Source organism: Hordeum vulgare, chromosome 3H (assembly GCF_904849725.1).
Source record: "Hordeum vulgare subsp. vulgare chromosome 3H, MorexV3_pseudomolecules_assembly, whole genome shotgun sequence".
Lineage (NCBI taxonomy): Eukaryota > Viridiplantae > Streptophyta > Magnoliopsida > Poales > Poaceae > Hordeum > Hordeum vulgare.
Genome location: NC_058520.1, coordinates 406804366 through 406824658, shown reverse-complemented (window position 1 = coordinate 406824658; position 20293 = coordinate 406804366). Strand labels below are relative to the sequence as shown.

The window sequence follows — 20293 nt, the reverse complement described above, 5'->3', positions numbered from 1 at the left end:
AGTCGGAGATCGGAAGGAATGGGGCGATTGGGTCGGGGCACACACGCACCGCCACCGCGCGCGGCTCATCGATGCTTGCTTGACTTGGTGAACCAGAGCCACAACCAGTGGCAGTGAGGAGAGTGTCGACGACGAATCGGCCGTCAACACCACCACCACTACGCCCAAGGAACCGGGAAGCGTCGACCAACGCGAGCAGTGGCAGGAGCAGCACGTCATGCCTTCATGACATCGCTCCTCCTATATTCAGTCAGCAAAACAGTGCAGCTGCGTGACCCGAAGCTGACAGATGAATGAAGGAGTAGGAGAGCAATTGCTAGGGAAACCACATCTTCCTGAAAGAGGCACGCACGACCTCCATTGAAGGGAGGACAGGATGGCGCAAACCGCGCTCACGGCGTCACAGTTGGAGCAGACCAGCCCGCACTGTGGCACAGCTTACGAGTTACCCAGGCCGCCCATGCCCGTTACGCATCGGGCCCGTAGAGTGGTTCTTCTCCCCTTGCTCTGCAGCCAGAAGCAGCGACCACGGCACCAGTTACCCACAGTGCCAAACAAACACGGGAGCAGTTTTGCAGGCGCCGCGCACAGTTTACAGCTACGAGTAAAATGGACGGAGGCGAAGGGAGGAGGCGTCGTCCTCGGGGTCGGGTAATTAAACTAGTGGCGCGGGATTTGAAATGGAACCTACCCCGTAAACCAATGGCATCGCATTGCAAGTGGCGGTAAATGCGGCTGGGGGAGGGAGAGGTTAAACCTGCATGCAGGCTTTAATTACGGCCGGCGAGGCGTTCGGACTTGGGAGTTAAAAACGCTTTCGCTGCGGAATCGGGCGTGGGCTCAAGCAGAGGCTGTCGGGTCGGGCGATCCTATAAGACGGCGCTAACGAACCCCAGTCCACTCTCCCAAAAACCTCCCCAAACCCCCAAAACTCCCATCCCATCCCCATCCCCATCCCATCACCGTTTCCCAGCTCAGCTAGTACGAGTAGTATCTACTCCTGCTTCCAAGGCCACTCTGCTCATTCTCTTCTTCTCCACTCCCGTCCTTGTTGCTCGCGCTTCCCTTGTTGCGCTCCACGCCCTTGTGTTCCTCTCTCTCGTCGACTCAAAACTTCACAGACTTCCAAAACCGTTATTATCCCGGCGCCTCGCTGCAGGCAGAGGACGGACGTAGGAGTAGTACGCGCGGCTTTATTAGTTATTACTGCTGCTGCCTTGAGCTCTCGCAGTTGCTGCTGCTGTTACATTTCTGCTCGCCTTTTTTAAAATAAAACAAGGTAAAGAGTACATAGGAGGAGGAGGCCATCTTTATTGCCTTCCCCTGCCGCGTCTGCTCCCATCGTCACTCCGTCCTCCTCCCTGCCGTCCCTTTGCTCTTTATTCTCCTGCTGATCCGCGCGCAGAGCAGGAGCGAGCGATCGATCCGCCCGTTCAATCCGCTCGGTCGGTTAAGGCTGCAGCCTCCTTTCCTGCTGGGGCCTGGGTGCTCGTTTTGGGCTTTCTAACTGCGTCTTCAAAGGGGTTTTGGCCGGCATCAAACTCTCCTCTGTGTGGTGCTACTCGGCGGTGGTGGAGAAGAAGAAGGCCTGTCTCTTTTGGTTGGCGCGTGCCATGTCGCGGTCGCGCACGGTGCGAATCTACTGGGACGATCCCGACGTGACGGACTCGTCCAGCGAGGAGGAGGACGAGGAGGGCTGCGCCGCTCGGAGGGTGGGAAGGATGGTGCGGGAGCTTCCGCCGGCCCCGACGCCGCTGGTGCAGGCGGCGGCTACTTCGCCGGAGCAGTGCAGCCCGGGAGACGACGACCTGCCGAGGCGTGTTGGTGGGTACACCGGTGCGCGGAAGAGGCTGGCCAAGGGCGGCGGCGGCGGCTCTGCTGCGCAGAGCACCAAGTTCCGCGGCGTCAGGCGGCGGCCGTGGGGCAAGTTCGCGGCGGAGATCCGCGATCCGTGGCGCGGCGTGCGCGTCTGGCTCGGCACTTTCGACACCGCCGAGGAGGCCGCGCGCGTGTACGATTCTGCGGCCATTCAGCTCCGTGGCGCCACCGCAACGACCAACTTCTCCACGTCCACGAATTCGGAGGGCGCCCAGGAGGAGGACCTGACGGCGGCCGGTTACGAGTCCGGCGCCGAGTCCTCGCAGGCGGTGTCGTCCCCGACCTCCGTGCTCCGCAAGGTCCCGTCGATGTCGTCCTTGGCGGGGGACAGGGCCGACTCCGATGCCTGCCAAGGCGAGGCCGCCGCTGGCAGCAGCCTCAGCGTTCCGGAGGAGCTGGGCGAGTTCGTGCCGTTCGAGGACGCGCCCGTCTACTCCAGCAGCAGCTTCTGGGACTTCGAACCGCAGTCGGGGTTCCTCTACGCCGAGCCGTCGTCGGCCGAGGCCTCGTGGGACGCGTCCGCCGGCGGCGAGCCGTGGGCCGCGCCGGTGCAGGAGAACGACTACTTCTTCCAGGATTTGCGCGACCTGTTCCCGCTCAACCAGCTTCCCGCGATTTTCTAGATGGCAGCGGCGGAGCTTGCTTCAGTGCTCTTATCTTTTTTCGTGTACTATATGTCGAGAGTATTTTGTCGCGTGCGTGTGGTGCGTCCCCGTGTATTTGTGTACGTCCGTGTGCGTTGTTGCTGTTCAGTTCAGTTCAGTCCATGAGAAATGTATGATCCGAGTAGAGTTTTCAAGCGCTACCACTGCTGGTGCTGGGTACTCTACTACGTCAAAGTTTACTGTACTGTCCGCTCCGATACGCTGGCTGCAGGGCGTACGTAGACGTAGGTACGTATACAAGCCATGCTCACTCTCCGCTCCACAGTGCACAGCTAGCATGGCATGCTGCATGCGTGCTTTGGTTGGCACGGCTCCGCGGCGTGGTCCAGACGCTCCCTGCTCGAAATGGGGAGGCCATGATTTAGTTGCGCGGAAAGCTTGCGGGTTTTGGTGGTCGGTCGGGGCCAAATTATCTGCCGGATCAACGGCGCAAACCACCCCACCCGACCTGGGATCGAGAGAGTGCCGTGTCGGACTTTGCATCGGTACAGTGCTCGCCTGCCCGGCAGGACACCGTCGTGCTATGTCCGTGCGATAGGTATAGACATGGCCGCTGGCTTCCCTTGTAAGGAACAGGTGATTGGGCATTCATGGGCATTTACTTCGTGTGCAGTAACGGCGCGTTTTTTCCTCCTGCGATCGGGCTGGGCTCCGGCCGGCCGGGCAGGGAGTTATGACGGCGAGCCTGGTACGCGTGCGTGTGTGAATCTTGTGACCCAACAGTGGCGGGCGAGGGAGCGAGTGAATGCGGATCGAGCGATCAAGCGAGCGATGGCGCGGCGTGCAGCAGGCGCAGCGTGGTCCTGCAGGCTGCATCCTGGCTGAGGCGGTCGGGCCTCACGACCACGTCCCACGTAGCGCCCCCGAACAAGAACACGTACCAAGGTGACCACATGGGGAAGGAGACAACGCAAAAGATAAGGAGCTGAGACCGGAGCGAATGAGCTACGTACGTGGCGGCCAGGACGAACATGCGTCTTGCTTTTTTCCGCGATGGGTTGATCTGAAAATCGAGCCTCTCACGAAATCAAAATCTAGCCTCTCATGAAATCAGAACCGTGCTTTTCGATAAAAAAACATATTTGTTTGACCTCCGTGCCTCTCGTGGAGATAAAACTATGCCTCTCGTAAAGAAAAAAAATGTGTCTCGCGCAAAAACAAAAAGAAAAAACGCATTTTTTCATGATTTTTTTTATTTTTTTATAAAAAACTAAGAAAGATCAATGAAAAATCGAAACACCAAAAAAAACAATCTAGAATGTCAAAAACACGTGCAGAAAACTAAAAAACGAAATCCTAAGAATGCGCTCAGATCGCGACACGTGACGACGGCTGAGAACGCGTCAAATGACGGCGTATGGGAGTGCTCACGTGGAGGCTTTGGAAGGAGGGCTCGCTAACTAATGACCTGGTTGATGCGTACCGCTGAGGTGACGACGAGTGTCGTTGCCCGTCAAACAAATGGTGGGCCGAGCCTCCAGTCGACGCATAACTTTGCAGTAGGGGAGCTCGCGGACGGGAGCTCCTACATGCCGCTCGTTGCAGCAGGGCGAGCTGCAACGCACAGCGGTTCCTCTATATCCAAAAATCTAATAATTTTTTCTATTTCTTTTTTTTCTTTGTTCTTATTTCCTTTTTTTAGTTTTTCTTTCTTTTTTATTTTTCTTTTTGTATTTGAAGCAAAAACATCTTTCGAATTGAAGAACAATTTTGACAAATTGTGAATAAATTTAGAAGCGTGAATAATTTTTAAAGCATGAATATTTTTTGAATCTTGAGAACGAAGTTTTAAAAAGAAGAACAATTTTGAAAACCCCGAACAAATTTGAAACCGCGAACAATTTTTTAAAGAACGAACATTTTTTGAATTTTGAGATCAAATTTTGAATCGGAGACTTCAAAAAATCATGAACAAATTTGGAAGCACGAACAACTTTTTAAAGCACGAACTTTTTTTGAATATTGAGAACAAACTTTTGAAACGGAGAACAATTATCAAAAACCATGAACAAATATGGAAGCGCGAACAATTTTTTAAAGAACGAACATTTTTTGAATTTTGAGATCAAATTTTGAATCGGAGACTTCGAAAAATCGTGAACAAATTTGGAAGCGCGAACAACTTTTTAAAGCACGAACTTTTTTTGAATATTGAGAACAAACTTTTGAAACGGAGAACAATTATCAAAAACCATGAACAAATATGGAAGCGCGAACAAATTTTTAAAGCACGAACAGTTTTTGAATTTTGAAAACAAATTTTGAAACCGAGAGAAATTTTGAAAAATCCTGAAAAAATTTGGAAGCGCAAACAATTTTTGAAAGCACACACAATTTTTGAATCTTGAGAACAAAATTTTGAAATGGGGAAGAATTTTAAAAAACTTGAACAATTTTGGAAGCACGAACAATTTTTTAAAACACAAATTGTTTTTGAATCTTGAGAACAAAATTTGAAACCAAGAACAATTTTGAAATATCCTAAACAAATTTGGAAGCGCAAACAATTTTTTAAAGCACGAACATTTTTAGTCTTGAGAACAAAATTTTGGTAAAAATCCAAACAAAATTAGAAGCGCAAACAATTTTTTAAAGTACGAACATTTTTTGAATATTGAGAACAAATTTTGAAAATGAGAACAAATTTGAATCTTAAAAATAAATTTTGAAACGGAGAACAATTTTTAGAAAATACAGAAGATTTTTTAAAATCAAGAACATTTTTTGGAAATCCAAAAACTTTTTTTAAATATGCAGAACATTTTCTGGAACAGAAACAAAAAAAGAAACAGAAATAAAAAAAACTGGATCAGAGAACCTTCTAGAAAATTTTTCAAAACCTGAAAAAAGGGCTGGGAACCTCTAAAAGGTTCTCATAACCAGGGCGCTGCAGCCCGCCACCCCCTCCCGCTTCAGCTCTGTACGAAGCTCCGACACCGCTTCGCATAGAGCATTGAATGGGGTTTTCCGTCGCGGACACCAACTGCCTCAGAAGCTCACTTGCTAGCCTATTTTTTTTCTTAAATTTATCAGACTGAATTTTAATTATGTCTCATTCATCTTTGTAGTCATTGAATGTTATACTATAAGATACGTATGTGCTGACATCGATTGTTGTACTATTTTATACCTGTTTTTTTTAGGTGAATGAGATTAAATTATATCTCATCTGAATGAGTTCTAGACATTTTTTTTCTTTCCATTCTCTCCATTTTCCTGGTTTTGTCGTATGCTGATAACAAATATTTTTTTAAATGCTTCATAAAAATATTTAAATGCTTGAATTTATTTTCCATTTTTTTGACCATGGGATTAGAAAAGCTGCTTCCTTTTTGTGCTACTACTTTGCATATGCCCATACGATAGTATCACACAGCTCCAACGTAACATAATATCCCTAACATAATGCCGCGTTATTAACCACTCTTATACATTAAGACTGACCACAATGAAAGTAATATAAGCATTAACATAACGCATATCAAGGCAAGATGAGTGTATAAGCTAATAAATGAAAAATTCAATATTACCATCCTTATGTTACTATTTACTGTAAAGGTAGTAATTTAGACTAATAACACATATTACATATTATTACTCTATGTTACTTCTAATTATGAGTAGTCTAATGCTCACCGCTTGCTAGCTATATCGTCAGTGCTGACTGATTAATAACTACTCTACAAAGTAGTACAAACAAGGGGCTCACCGGGCCTCCATCAAAAAATAAGCGACTCATAGATTTAAAAATATGTCATAGATTTTTATCAAACTAATTGAGAAAAATAAATAAATAACCGAAAAGAGTTTGGGGTTTGGTAGAGACTGGATATGCATTGAACTTTTTTGAGTACGTGCTAAACATTTATATGAATACACATTTAAAATGTGCCAAATGTATGTAGAACATTTATATACACATTGAACATTTTAAAACACACGACGAAGATTATTTAAACTCATGTTGAATTTCTTTTAGAAACAAGTCGAATATTTTTTGAAATATAAGTTGGTTATTTTTGTAAATATGTAGAACATATCTTTAATACAATGAACGTTTTTAAAATAGGTAATGATTTTTTTTACAGCAGGTGAATATTTTCAAAATTCATGGTGAATTTTTTTAGTACACACTGACCTTTTTTTAACTCATGATCAACATTTTTTAAGATGCATGTCAAACAAATTTTGAATGTCATGAATTTATTTTTGGATGGTTTGAAAATCTTTACCAATTTAAAATACTTCAGATTTTCATGATTTTTTACAAATTTTATTAACATATTTTAGATATGTAAATATTTTTTAAATGTCTCAAGCACATTTGGAATGGTATGAGTATTATTTAAGTTTCTTTTGCATGAATAGACAAATATAGAAGTAAAACAGGTTTGTGCTACGGTTGGTAGAGGAAAAAGAGTGCATTAGTTTTGGACCACACGTTATTTTAAAGGACCAATGCCACGCGGTAATGGAAGAAAATACAATAGGCCAATCATGTAATATCTTGTAATAAGCGAGTTTTAGTTGCGGCGCCAATTACTAGCCACTCGCGACCCCAATGAGACATCACAGAAGCTTTAGAATAGTCCGCTAATAAAGTTTCATATAAGGAAAGTGGTTTTCAGGGTTTCAAAAAAACTTCGTTTTTTTTATATGTGTATAGGAGGATTCTAGCCCAAAAATAGAAAAGGGTGGAGACTTGGAGGCCAAGCCCCCCACTCGGCCGCCAGACCTAAGGGCTTGGAGTGCAAGCCTCCACCCCCTCCCGCCAATGTAAAGAGGGGGCGCAGGGGCTGTACCCCATCCCAACCCTTGGCGCCTCCCCTCTCGCAACACCTCCTCCTCCTCCTACGCAACCGGTTGGCGAAGCCGTGCTGGAGCTCCACCATAAGCTACACCATCACGCCGTCATGCTTGTATAGATCCCATCTACTTCTTCCTCTCCTTTGCTGGATCAAGAAGGAGACGTCGGCGAGTCGTATGTGTGCATATCTTGGATGCGCCGTTCGTGCGGTATTGGATCGGGATTGGACCGTGAGGAAAGTACGACTACGCCAACCACGTTCATTAGAACGTTTCTACTTTCAGTCTACAAGGGTATGCAGACTTTCCCACTCGTTGCTGGCATCTAGTAGATCAGATCTTGAGTGTATTCCTTGGATATATTTTGTTTTCTATGCAATGATTACCATCATGACATGGAACAAGTTTCCAACAAGCAACGAAGGAAATCTAGAAGAAAAACCTCGGAGTCATTAAGTGCAAGTTAACTCAACGTTGACAAACAGCTGATGGGTAGTATACATCCAGTGGAAGGACAACCTCCACAACCCTGTTTCACTTTGCACATAGTGGTTGGGCCATCGGAACACCCAGACTCACGCGTATTGTGAAGTGACGAAGAGTCATTAGGGGTGTAGAAAATTTCCATCAACCATATCGATTCCCGAGAATCTTCCAACCATAAGTCTACAGTTGTCGACATATATTTTGCTGAAAAAATTACACATACCCTTCTCGCTGATCATGACCAAATAACTACGGTTGAGTTTCAAAAGCGCCTTGATTGACCTAAATGGATGGATGCAATACACTTAATAAAAGAAAGGTATGGATTGAAGCAATATTGATAAAAATGGGTTTTCCTCTAGAAATGGAATTAGAACAATGAGTTGGTGAGATACAAAGCAAGGCTCCTAGCACAAGGGTTCACGTAGAGACCTGACATTGATTTCAGTGAGACATATTATCCAGTAATGAGTGGAACCACTTTTCGATGTCTTATATCTTTGGCGGTGCAAAATCGCCTATCTATGCAATTGATGGACGTCGTGATAGCATATCATTTTAGGTCACTAGATTCTGACATGTATATGAAGGTTCCTAACGAAATCTTTGTCCCGAATACAAGCACAAAACACAACATATATTGTGTAAAACAGAATAAATCATTATATGGCTTAAGACAGTCGGTACGGATGTGGTACAACCGACTCACTAAGTTCCTTCAACATAAAGGTTACTCCAATAGCAGTGATTGTCCATGTGTCTTTATCGAAAAGTCTGTAGGATCCGAAGTATGTATAGAGGGGGGGGGTAATTAGACTAGTTGACCAAAAAAACTTAACATTTTCCCAATTTTATCAATTGGCAAGTTTGAGAGAATTCACCAAGTCTAGCACACCCTACACATGCAATGTTGGAAATATGCCCTAGAGGCAATAATAAAATAGTTATTGTTATATTTCCTGTTTCAAGATAATCGTTTATTATCCATGCGATAATTATATTGAATGAAAACTTAAATGCATGCGTGGATATATAGACAAAACTATGTCCCTAGAAAGACTCTAGTTGACTAGCCAGTTGATCAAGAATGGTTAAGGTTTCTAACCATATACAAGTGTTGTCACTTAATGAATGGATCACATCATTGGGAGAATGATGTGATGGACAAGACCCAAACTATAAACGTAGCATGTGATCGTGTCATTTTGTTGCTATTGTTTCTGCGTGTCAAGTATTCATTCCTATGACCATGAAATCATGTAACTCACTAACATCGGAGGAATACCTTGTGTGTATCAAACGTCGCAACGTTACTGGGTGACTATAAAGGTGCTCTACAGGTATCTCCGAAGGTGTCCGTTGAGTTAGCATGGATCAAGACTGGGATTTGTCACTCCGTGTGACGGAGAGGTATCTCGGGGCCCACTCGATAATACAACATCACATACAAGCCTTGCAAGCAATGTGACTAAAGTGTTAGTCACGGGATCTTGTATTACGAAACGATTAAAGAGGCTTGCCGATAACGAGATTGAAATTGGTATAGGGATACCGACGATCAAATCTCGGGCAAGTAACATACCGAAGGACAAAGGGAATGGTATACGGGATTATATGAATCCTTGGCACATAGGTTCAACCGATAAGATCTTCGTAGAATATGTAGGATTCAATATGGACATCCAGGTTCCACTATTGGACATTGACCGGGGAGTGTCTCAGGTCATGTCTGCATAGTTTTCGAACCCGCAGGGTCTGCACACTTAAGGTTCGGTGACGTTTCGGTATAGTTGAGTTACAAGTGTTGGTGACCGAAGTTTTGTCCGGAGTCCCGGATGAGATCACGGACGTCACGAGGGTTTCCGGAATGTTCCAGAAATGAATAATATATAGGATTGTTTCATTTGTGTCGGGACCCCGATCCTGAATCATAAGAACCCAGCCTGTAACACATCACATCACTTTGCGGCCTCACGCACGGTAAACTCCACGGCTGCCACCTTACCTTGGCCGGGACCATTTGCGTCTTTTGGCTCACGTATATGAATGTGTCGCTAGCATTCAAACGACAAAGAACCCGGGTCGACATGGCTAGTTATAAACCCATGTGGTACATCCGTACAGGGACAGGCATACATAACCCAACAAAGCAGGTGTCGGTCATCAGCGTGTATAGACGAGTCGTAGAAGGCTACAAGGACTCCATTACACCGCGTGACATTTCCCCAAAGGAACAGACACATCAGCAAAGAAGGATACATGCCGGTCAATCAATGTGTCCGGAGCAGTAGCAAGCTACCAAGGCTCGGAGGAAGCACAAAGAGGCATTTCCCCGTAAAGAGTACTACTAAAGGCACACAACTAGGTGTCGAATCCCACACATACAATGCATTTCATAACATACACACAATATGCACTATATGTGTAGATACAACATGGCATCACAACATAACTCTATGACTCAAGCTTTTATTAAAGACTCATAAGAGTCAACATAGTATGATATTACAAACAGGGGTCTCGTGACCCATCACTCAAGTCATACAAACATCAAGCAGAAGCAGAACATATCTGGGTACAGACATCTACTAAAAATGGCTGGAGGAACCTGAAAAGCTACCACGACCCTACCAAAGGAGTGAGACCTCTGTCTGGGATTCCCAAACTATTCCAATCAACATCGAACACGTCGCGTAGAAACCTTTTTAAAGGGACTAAAACATCTCTGCAAAACATAAATAAAGCAACCGTGAGTACAAAGGTACTCAGCAAGACTTACATTAGAACTATCTACATATGCATCATGTTTCAATGAAAGGATTGTGGGGTTTGATTGCAGCAAGCTAGCTTTGACTCTTGGCTAACCTGTACTACGACTACAAGTTCTTTCTTTGAGGTGGGATAGCGCACACGAGTCCACATATTCACCAATTCAATACACCACTATGGATCCACTCTCGTCTCCCTACGAGAAGGCCATCCATAGCACTCACACTTATCTTGCATGTTTTAGAGTATCCATTTAAATTGTCTATGTACCACGTAATGCTTCAAAGTAGTCCATATCTGAGGACGCGGCTATTCGAACAGATTAAATCACCCTGCAGGGGAATACTTCTTCACACACGCTCCCACCACTTATCACCATGTGCACGTCATGCATCTCGGCAACCTTCAAGCGGAAGCACTGGCGTGGGTGTCGGCCACGACCGTTAACCACACAAGACCCTAGTCGAGGTTTATCGCCTATTTGAGACTGAACCCGCAAGGAAGTCCAGCCGAGGTTTCCTCTACGGCCCCAAATGATGTGCGCAGGGTTCCCAAGCCCACCATCCGGGTGCCACTTGGTACACCGTGCCACTGTGTATCTACCGCAGAGAAGCCTACTCCGTCGGGCAGAGCTAAACACGGCCACCAACACTTTTCCTACAAACACCAGAAACTAATTGCAACTCCTGGACAGAGATCTAGGCAATTAATAGGCCGAGCGGGGTCATATTTCAGGGCCCAATGTATGGTAGTATCTTGTCTTGGATAACATACACATAACTAAGTTATTAAGGACGGTCCCAATGAGACAACCCACCATGCACTCCTACATGGCCTCTCATCGCTACCTTTACCAAATCGAATTCACACCTTTACTCTCACACGGTAGAACATGAACACAACCATTCCGATTCATCATCCAGATGGATCAGACTTGACACAACTCTAAGCATAGCAGGCACAGTAAGCAAGCATGGATGAGTAAGCACATTAGGGCTCAAGCAGTTGCTACTCATGCTAAGTGGTTTCAACTATGTACTGTGGCAAAATCAGGTTATGCAGAGGAATGGGTTCAACAACCGAGAACATATAACAGTTGAATCATGTTTGTCCTAATGCAATAAAAGAGAGCAGGAGAGAGAGAGTGGGTTTATATCAGTATGCTCAAGGGGGTTTGCTTGCCTGACACGTCTGAAGATAGCAATGAGTCTTCATCAAAGTCAACGATCACATCGTCGGAACCATCATCTACCGAGAGGGAACAGTACCGGCAAACAAGAAAGAACAAAAACTACTTCACAGGAATGCAACACTATGATGCATGATCATGAAATGAAGATGAGAAGTGGAAGGGCCAATATAGCTACCATTTCTTAGGTTGAAGCTAGATTTGAATTAGAATCCAAATATCACTTCAAGCAAGGTATTTTCCGGATACCCTTTTAATTGATTCAACCTCATACTCAGGCATAAATTGTTTTATCATGCATGAAGATGGCATTTTGAGGTCCTGGTTTTCCTAGCTCAGTGTTTGGTCTTGTTAGTTGAAGTGGAATTCAAATTTATATCATTCCAACTTCAAACTATTTATTAAATTTATCCTAATCATCATTTTGCCTACTTGGTGATGTTAACTTTCTCAAACATGCATTAAAACGCCATAATCGGTTCCTTGAATTTTTCTGATCATTTTTCATATATAAATTATTTTCATTGGACATACAGATTATTTTCTATGTTTTTTAGAAGTTTTAGGCATTTTCTGGAATTTCTTTTATATTAGAAAACCAATTATTGCGCCAGCCTAATGCGAGCAGGTCAACTGACCGGCTAGGTCAAACCTGACAGCTAGGGCCCACCAGTCAGTGACACAAATGTTAAAAAGAGTTTAATTTTAATCTTTTATTCCTAATTAGGGTTTGGGCCCACTGTCAATGGGACATTAGGCTAGTTAATCTAATTAATTAATTTTTGTGATTAACTAAAACTTAACAGGGACAAGGCCCCAACTGTAGGTGACCCAGGGGGTCAAACCATGGTCAAAGGGGGTCGGCCTCAACGGCGTTGAGCCACCGGCGCTGCCAGGCACGGCGGAGCTCGCCGGAAAACTTCCTCCGTTGACCAAACGGCACACGGAGAGGCTCTACGGGAAGCTGGCAGTGTGCCGCATCCATTCCGACCCAACCACGGGCCAGGAGGTGGCCGAAACAAGTCCGGCGACGACCTCGGGCGGTGGCCGGAGTCGGCCATGGTGGGGCTGGCGCTAGAGGGCGGGAACAGAGGGGGAGAGTGCGGGAGAAGGAGCAGGAGATCACGTCGGTTCTAGAGGAGGCAACGGCGACGGAGAAGGTGCTCTGGGCAAGGCGAATCACCGTCGATGGGCTCTCGTGCCCGGGATTGAAACGGCGGTGGCGGCGACGACTCGGGGAGCTTCAGCTTGATTCCTTCGGCGGGGAAGACGGGGTCGTCGATGCGGAGGGAATAGGCTGCTTGGGGAGGCTAGCAAAGGCTAGAGAGGGCGCCGGTGAACTCGAGCTGAGCTCGTTAATGGCGGTTGAGAGGGGAGATAGAGAGGAGAAGGGAAACAACGCTAGGGGAGGGGGAATCGGTACGGGGGCTTATACGCTTCGTCTCAGGCGTGGGATAGGGATGGAGGAGGCGCCTCCAATGCAAAGCAGGAGGTGGAGGCCTCGGTGCATGCACGCCTCTCCTCCTCGCGAGAGGTTGGGGATGACTGGCACTTGGGCCAGATGGGATCCAAATGCTAGGCCAGGTAAGTTCTTTCTTCCTTTTTTCTGATTTGTTTCTGTTTGAAATTTCTAACAGTTATTTTATTTTGTTTTGGCTTCAAACTTAAGTCAAAAATATTGAAATCATTTTTAGGGTTTGTTTTACGTTATTTCCTGGCTCCACAAAAAGATCCATCATTTTTGAAAAGGCTAAAGTATTTATAGCACTTTAGTTATCATTTTCAGAAGCATTTAAGATTAACTTAAAAAGACAAAAGAGATGTTAAAAAGTTTATCACCTCTGGTATGTTGCTTCCAACATTTACCAAAAAGGGTGAACATTTTTGAAGACCAATTGAGTTCATTAAAAATAATCCTTGTTGAACCTATTTGGATTTTATTTGGTGCTAGGTTTTGGTCATCCCCACTTGTAGATCAACCCTATTGAATTAAATTGATTTGAATGCATGCATGAATTCTCACTGATGCAACTAACTACAAGCTATAATCTAGGGTCTATCATGTACGCAATGATGTGCACAAGACCGGACTTTTCAGCCTGGCCATAAGTATGGCACGCGGGTTTGAAAGTGATCCAAGAGTGGAACACTAGGCGGCGGTCAAGAATATTCTCAAGTACCTGAAAAGGACTAAGGAAATGTTTCTCATTTATGGAGGTGACGAAGAGCTCGTCATAAAGGGTTACGTTGATGCAAGCCTTGACACTGATCCGGATGACTCTAAGTCTCAAACCGGATACGTATTTATTCTCAATGGGGGTGCGGTAAGCTGGTGCAGTTCCAAGCAAAGCGTCATAGCAGATTCTAGATGTGAAGTAGAGTACATGGCTGCCTCACAGACGGCTAAGGAGGGTGTCTGGATGAAACAGTTCATGACGGATCTTGGAGTTGTGCCGAGCGCATCAAATCCAATAACTCTGTTCTGTGACAACACTGGTGCCATTGCTCTAGCAAAGGAACCAAGGTTTCACAAGAAGACCAAACACATCAAACGACGCTTCAACCTCATCCGCGACTATGTTGAAGGACAGGGTGTAAATATTTGCAAAGTGCACATGGATCTGAATGTTGCAGATCCGCTGACTAAACCTCTTCCACGAGCGAAGATTCCATTATTGCAATATTCAAATCTAGAAGAAGATTCCATTATATTAGAGAACAAAGAAATTTATGGTTAATCGTCCACAAAACCGAATCTCGGTGTCACCAAGTTAGAAAAATCGGTGTGACTGATTTTAGTTTTGTGCTATTGAGAACAATCTCGGTGAAACCGAATTAGTCTTTTTAATGAAAACAAAAAGTGCACCAAGTTTCTGTTGATGAGGTTGTGTGTCTGAGTGGTTCCAAAATATTTGACTCGATGGAACCGAAACCCCTTTTCAGAAAGTTGAACTTCATATTTTTTAAGTTCAAACTTTTGAAAACTTATGTGTTTTGTGATGCTCATCCACTCCTACTCTTCTACTTCCATTCACATGGTCTACTTGTTTGCTTGGTTGCTTATCAGTATGTCAAGTTCAGAGGATAGCCAGAATGTTTCCAGAGATCCCAGTGTGGAAATGGACTCAAGCACTAGCCTTGAGAGGATAGCTTCTGACCCAGGTACTCCAAGCTCCCATGATATGCCCAAGGCAGCTACCTGGTCGAGGAAGAAGCTTAATTCTGATGAGGATGATGCTGACTTTATTACAGAACAAAGCATTCCCCAAAAGCAAAAGGGGAGGGTCATAGTCAAGAAAACTGTGAGAAAGGAGTATGCGAGGACTGATTCTATGAGAGCTCCACAGACAACTCAACAAGGGATGAAACTCACCCTTGAGAACCCCTCTTTCAAGAAGGCTAAGAAGCCAGGGAGGAAGAGAGCCAGGAAGAGAGTTTTGCATGTTGTTGGAAAGCCAACTTCCATGTGTGAAGATCCAACAGAAGCTGCTAAGGAAGAAGTGGAAGAGGAAACTGCCAATCCACCTCCTTCCAAGAAGAAGAAGCTTATGGCAGATGTTATGCCAAGCAGGTATGCATCGAAGACAAGGCCTTCTGCTCCTAAGTCTAAGAAGTCAGTAGCTCCTAAGAAGACTACTAGTGATATACCTGTAGTAGAGAAGAACAAGGGCTCTGCATCCAGAGATGTTGCTGCAGAGGATGAAGAAGATATTTTGTGTTGAGGAAGTTGAGAGCTCATTTTCCACTGCACAATGATGCTCATCGAGTTGCTGAGGACATGAAGAATAGAAGGGATCGAGGTCTGAGACAGTGGAGAACCGCAAATACATATGTTGTTAGGAGGATAATGTTGGAATTATGCCCTAGAGGCAATAATAAATGTATAGTTATTATTATAATTCCTGTATCAAGATAATAGTTTATTATCCATGCTATAATTGTATTGAATGAAGACTCATTTACATGTGTGGATACATAGACAAAACACCGTCCCTAGCATGCCTCTAGTTGGCTAGTCAGTTGATCGATGATAGTCAGTGTCTTCTGATTATGAACAAGGTGTTGTTGCTTGATAACTGGATCACGTCATTGGGAGAATCACGTGATGGACTAGACCCAAACTAATAGACGTAGCATGTTGATCGTGTCATTTTGTTGCTACTGTTTTCTGCGTGTCAAGTATTTATTCCTATGACCATGAGATCATATAACTCACTGACACCGGAGGAATGCTTTGTGTGTATCAAACGTCGCAACGTAACTGGGTGACTATAAAGATGCTCTACAGGTATCTCCGAAGGTGTTAGTTGAGTTAGTATGAATCAAGACTGGGATTTGTCACTCCGTGTGACGGAGAGGTATCTCGGGGCCCACTCGGTAATACAACATCACACACAAGCCTTGCAAGCAATGTAACTTAGTGTAAGTTGCGGGATCTTGTATTACGGAACGAGTAAAGAGACTTGCCGGTAAACGAGATTGAAATAGGTATGCGGATACTGACGATCGAATCTCGGGCAAGTAACATACCGAAGGACAAAGGGAATGACATACGGGATTATACGAATCCTTGGCACTGAGGTTCAAACGATAAGATCTTCGTAGAATATGTAGGATCCAATATGGGCATCCAGGTCCCGCTATTGGATATTGACCGAGGAGTCTCTCGGGTCATGTCTACATAGTTCTCGAACCCGCAGGGTCTGCACACTTAAGGTTCGGCGTTGTTTTATGCGTATTTGAGTTATATGGTTGGTTACCGAATGTTGTTCGGAGTCCCGGATGAGATCACGGACGTCACGAGGGTTTCCGGAATGGTCCGGAAACGAAGATTGATATATAGGATGACCTCATTTGATTACCGGAAGGTTTTCGGAGTTACCGGGAATGTACCGGGAATGACGAATGGGTTCCGGGGGTTCACCGGAGGGGGGTAACCCACTCCGGGGAAGCCCATAGGTATTTTTGGGGGTCACACCAGCCCTTAGTGGGCTGGTGGGACAGCCCACCAAATCCTATGCGCCAAGGAAGAAAAAATCAAAGAAAAAAAAAAAAGGAGGGGAAGTGGGAAGGGGGAAGGACTCCCTCCCACCAAACCAAGTAGGACTCGGTTTGGGGGGGGAGAGTCCTCCCCCCTGGCTCGGCCGACCCCTTGGGGTTCCCTTGGACCCCAAGGCAAGGTCCCCCTCCCTCCTCCTATATATATGGGGCTTTTAGGGCAGATTAGAGACGACTTTCTCACGGCTGCCCGACCACATACCTCCATAGTTTTTCCTCTAGATCGTGTTTCTGCGGAGCTCGGGCGGAGCCCTGCTGAGACAAGATCATCACCAACCTCCGGAGCGCCGTCACGCTGCCGGAGAACTCTTCTACCTCTCCGTCTCTCTTGCTGGATCAAGAAGGCCGAGATCATCGTCGAGCTGTACGTGTGCTGAACGCGGAGGTGCCGTCCGTTCGGTACTAGATCGTGGGACTGATCGCGGGATTGTTCGCGGGGCGGATCGAGGGATGTGAGGACGTTCCACTACATCAACCGTGATCTCTAATCGCTTCTGCTGTACGATCTACAAGGGTACGTAGATCACTCATCCCCTCTCGTAGATGGACATCACCATGATAGGTCTTCGTGCGTGTAGGAAAATTTTTGTTTCCCATGCGACGTTCCCCAACAGTGGCATCATGAGCTAGGTTCATGCGTTGATGTCTTCTCGAGTAGAACACAAAAGGTTTTGTGGGCGGTGATGTGCGTTTTGCTGCCCTCCTTAGTCTTTTCTTTATTCCGTGGTATTGTTGGATCGAAGCGGCTTGGACCGACATTACTCGTACGCTTACGAGAGACTGGTTTCATCGTTACGAGTAACCCCCTTTGCTCAAAGATGACTGGCAAGTGACGGTTTCTCCAACTTTAGTTGAATCGGATTTGACCGCGGAGGTCCTTGGATGAGGTTAAATAGCAACTCATATATCTCCGTTGTGGTGTTTGCGTAAGTAAGATGCGATCCTACTAGATACCCTTGGTCACCACGTAAAACATGCAACAACAAAATTAGAGGACGTCTAACTTGTTTTTGCAGGGTATGATTGTGATGTGATATGGCCAAACGATGTGATGTATTGGATGTATGAGATGATCATGTTGTAATAGAAATATTGACTTGCATGTCGATGGTACGGCAACCGGCAGGAGCCATAGGGTTGTCTTTATACTAACATATGTGCTTGCAGATGCGTTTACTATTTTGCTAGGATGTAGCTTTAGTAGTGATAGCATAAGTAGCACGACAACCCCGATGGCGACACGTTGATGGAGATCATGATGATGGAGATCATGGTGTGGCGCCGGTGACAAGAAGATCGTGCCGGTGCTTTGGTGATGGAGATCAAGAAGCACGTGATGATGGCCATATCATGTCACTTATGAATTGCATGTGATGTTAATCCTTTTATGCACCTTATTTTGCTTAGAACGACGGTAGCATTATGAGGTGATCTCTCACTAAAATTTGAAGACGAAATTGTGTTCTCCCCGACTGTGCACCGTTGCTACAGTTCGTCGTTTCGAGACACCACATGATGATCGGGTGTGATAGACTCAACGTTCACATACAACGGGTGCAAAACAGTTGCGCACGCGGAACACTCGGGTTAAGCTTGACGAGCCTAGCATGTGCAGACATGGCCTCGGAACACATGAGACCGAAAGGTCGATCATGAATCATATAGATGATATGATTAGCATAGGGATGCTTACCACTGAAACTACTCCCGACTCACGTGATGATCGGACTTGGGATAGTGTAGGTGGATCATGAACCACTCAAATGACTAGAGAGATGTACTTTTTGAGTGGGAGTTTAGCATCTAATTTGATTAAAGTTGAACTCTAATTATCTTGAACATAGTCTAAGTCCACTTTGAATATATTTGTGTTGTAGATCATGGCTCACGCAAGTGTCATCCTCAATTTTAATACGTTCCTAGAGAAAGCTAAGTTGAAAGATGATGGAAGCAACTTTGTGGACTGGGCTCGTAATCTTAAGCTAATCTTACAAGCTGGAAAGAAGGATTATGTCCTTAATGCTGCGCTAGGAGATGAACCACCCGCTACGGCTGACCAGGATGTTAAGAACGCTTGGTTAGCGCGTAAGGAGGACTACTCAATAGTTCAATGTGCAGTCTTGTATGGCTTAGAACCGGGACTTCAACGTCGCTTTGAGCGTCATGGAGCATTTGAGATGTTCCAGGAGTTGAAGTTCATCTTTCAGAAGAACGCCCGGATCGAGAGGTATGAGACCTCCGATAAATTCTATGCTTGCAAGATGGAGGAAAACTCGTCTGTCAGTGAACATGTGCTCAAAATGTCTGGGTACTCAAACCGTCTAGCTGAACTGGGGATTGAACTCCCGCAAGAAGCTATCACTGACAGAATCCTTCAATCACTGCCGCCAAGCTATAAAGGCTTTGTGTTGAACTACAACATGCAAGGGATGAACAAGTCTCCCGGCGAGTTGTTTGCGATGCTGAAAGTCGCAGAGTCTGAACTCCGTAAAGAACATCAAGTGTTGATGGTGAGCAAGACCACTAGTTTCAAGAGAAACGGCAAAGGCAAGAAGGGCAATTCGAAGAAGAGCGGCAAGCCTGTTGCCAATCCGCCGAAGAAACCCAAGGCTGGACCTAAGCCTGAAACAGAGTGCTTCTATTGCAAGGGTATGGGTCACTGGAAGCGCAATTGCCCCAAGTATCTGGCAGATAAGAAGGCGGGCAAAGAAAAATCAGGTATATTTGATATACATGTTATTGATGTGTACTTAACCAGCTCTCGTAGTAGTGCCTGGGTATTCGATACCGGTTCTGTTGCTCACATTTGCAACTCGAAGCAGGAACTGCGGAATAGACGAAGGCTGGCGAAAGACGAAGTGACGATGCGCGTAGGAAACGGTTCCAAGGTTGATGCAATCGCCGTCGGCACAGTGTCACTTCAACTACCATCAGGATTAGTGATGAACTTAAATCATTGTTATTTAGTGCCTGCGTTGAGCATGAACATTATATCTGGATCTTGTTTATTGCGAGACGGTTACTCTTTTAAGTCTGAGAATAATGGTTGTTCTATTTCTATGAGTAACATCTTTTATGGTCATGCACCGAATGTGAGAGGATTGTTCATATTGAATCTTGATAGAGATACACATATACATAACATTGAGACCAAGAGAGTTAGAGTAAACAATGATAGCGCCATATTTTTGTGGCACTGCCGCTTGGGTCATATTGGTGTAAAGCGCATGAAGAAACTCCATGCTGATTGACTTTTGGAGTCACTTGACTTTGATTCACTTGACACGTGCGAACCATGCCTCATGGGCAAGATGACTAAGACTCCGTTCTCCGGAACAATGGAGCGTGCAAGTGACTTGTTGGAAATCATACATACCGATGTGTGTGGTCCAATGAGCGTGGAGGCACGCGGCGGATATCGTTACTTTCTCACCTTCACTGA

The 20293-nt window shown here is 45.4% G+C and overlaps 1 protein-coding gene across 1 annotated transcript; it reads left to right on the top strand.

The window, feature by feature from the left end:
• Positions 1–919: 919 nt before the first annotated feature.
• LOC123440053 (pathogenesis-related genes transcriptional activator PTI6-like) lies at positions 920–2683 on the top strand. Its single transcript, XM_045116646.1, has one exon. The coding sequence runs from the start codon at positions 1614–1616 to the stop codon at positions 2499–2501; it is 888 nt and encodes a 295-aa protein (XP_044972581.1). The 5' UTR covers positions 920–1613; the 3' UTR covers positions 2502–2683.
• Positions 2684–20293: the final 17610 nt, after the last annotated feature.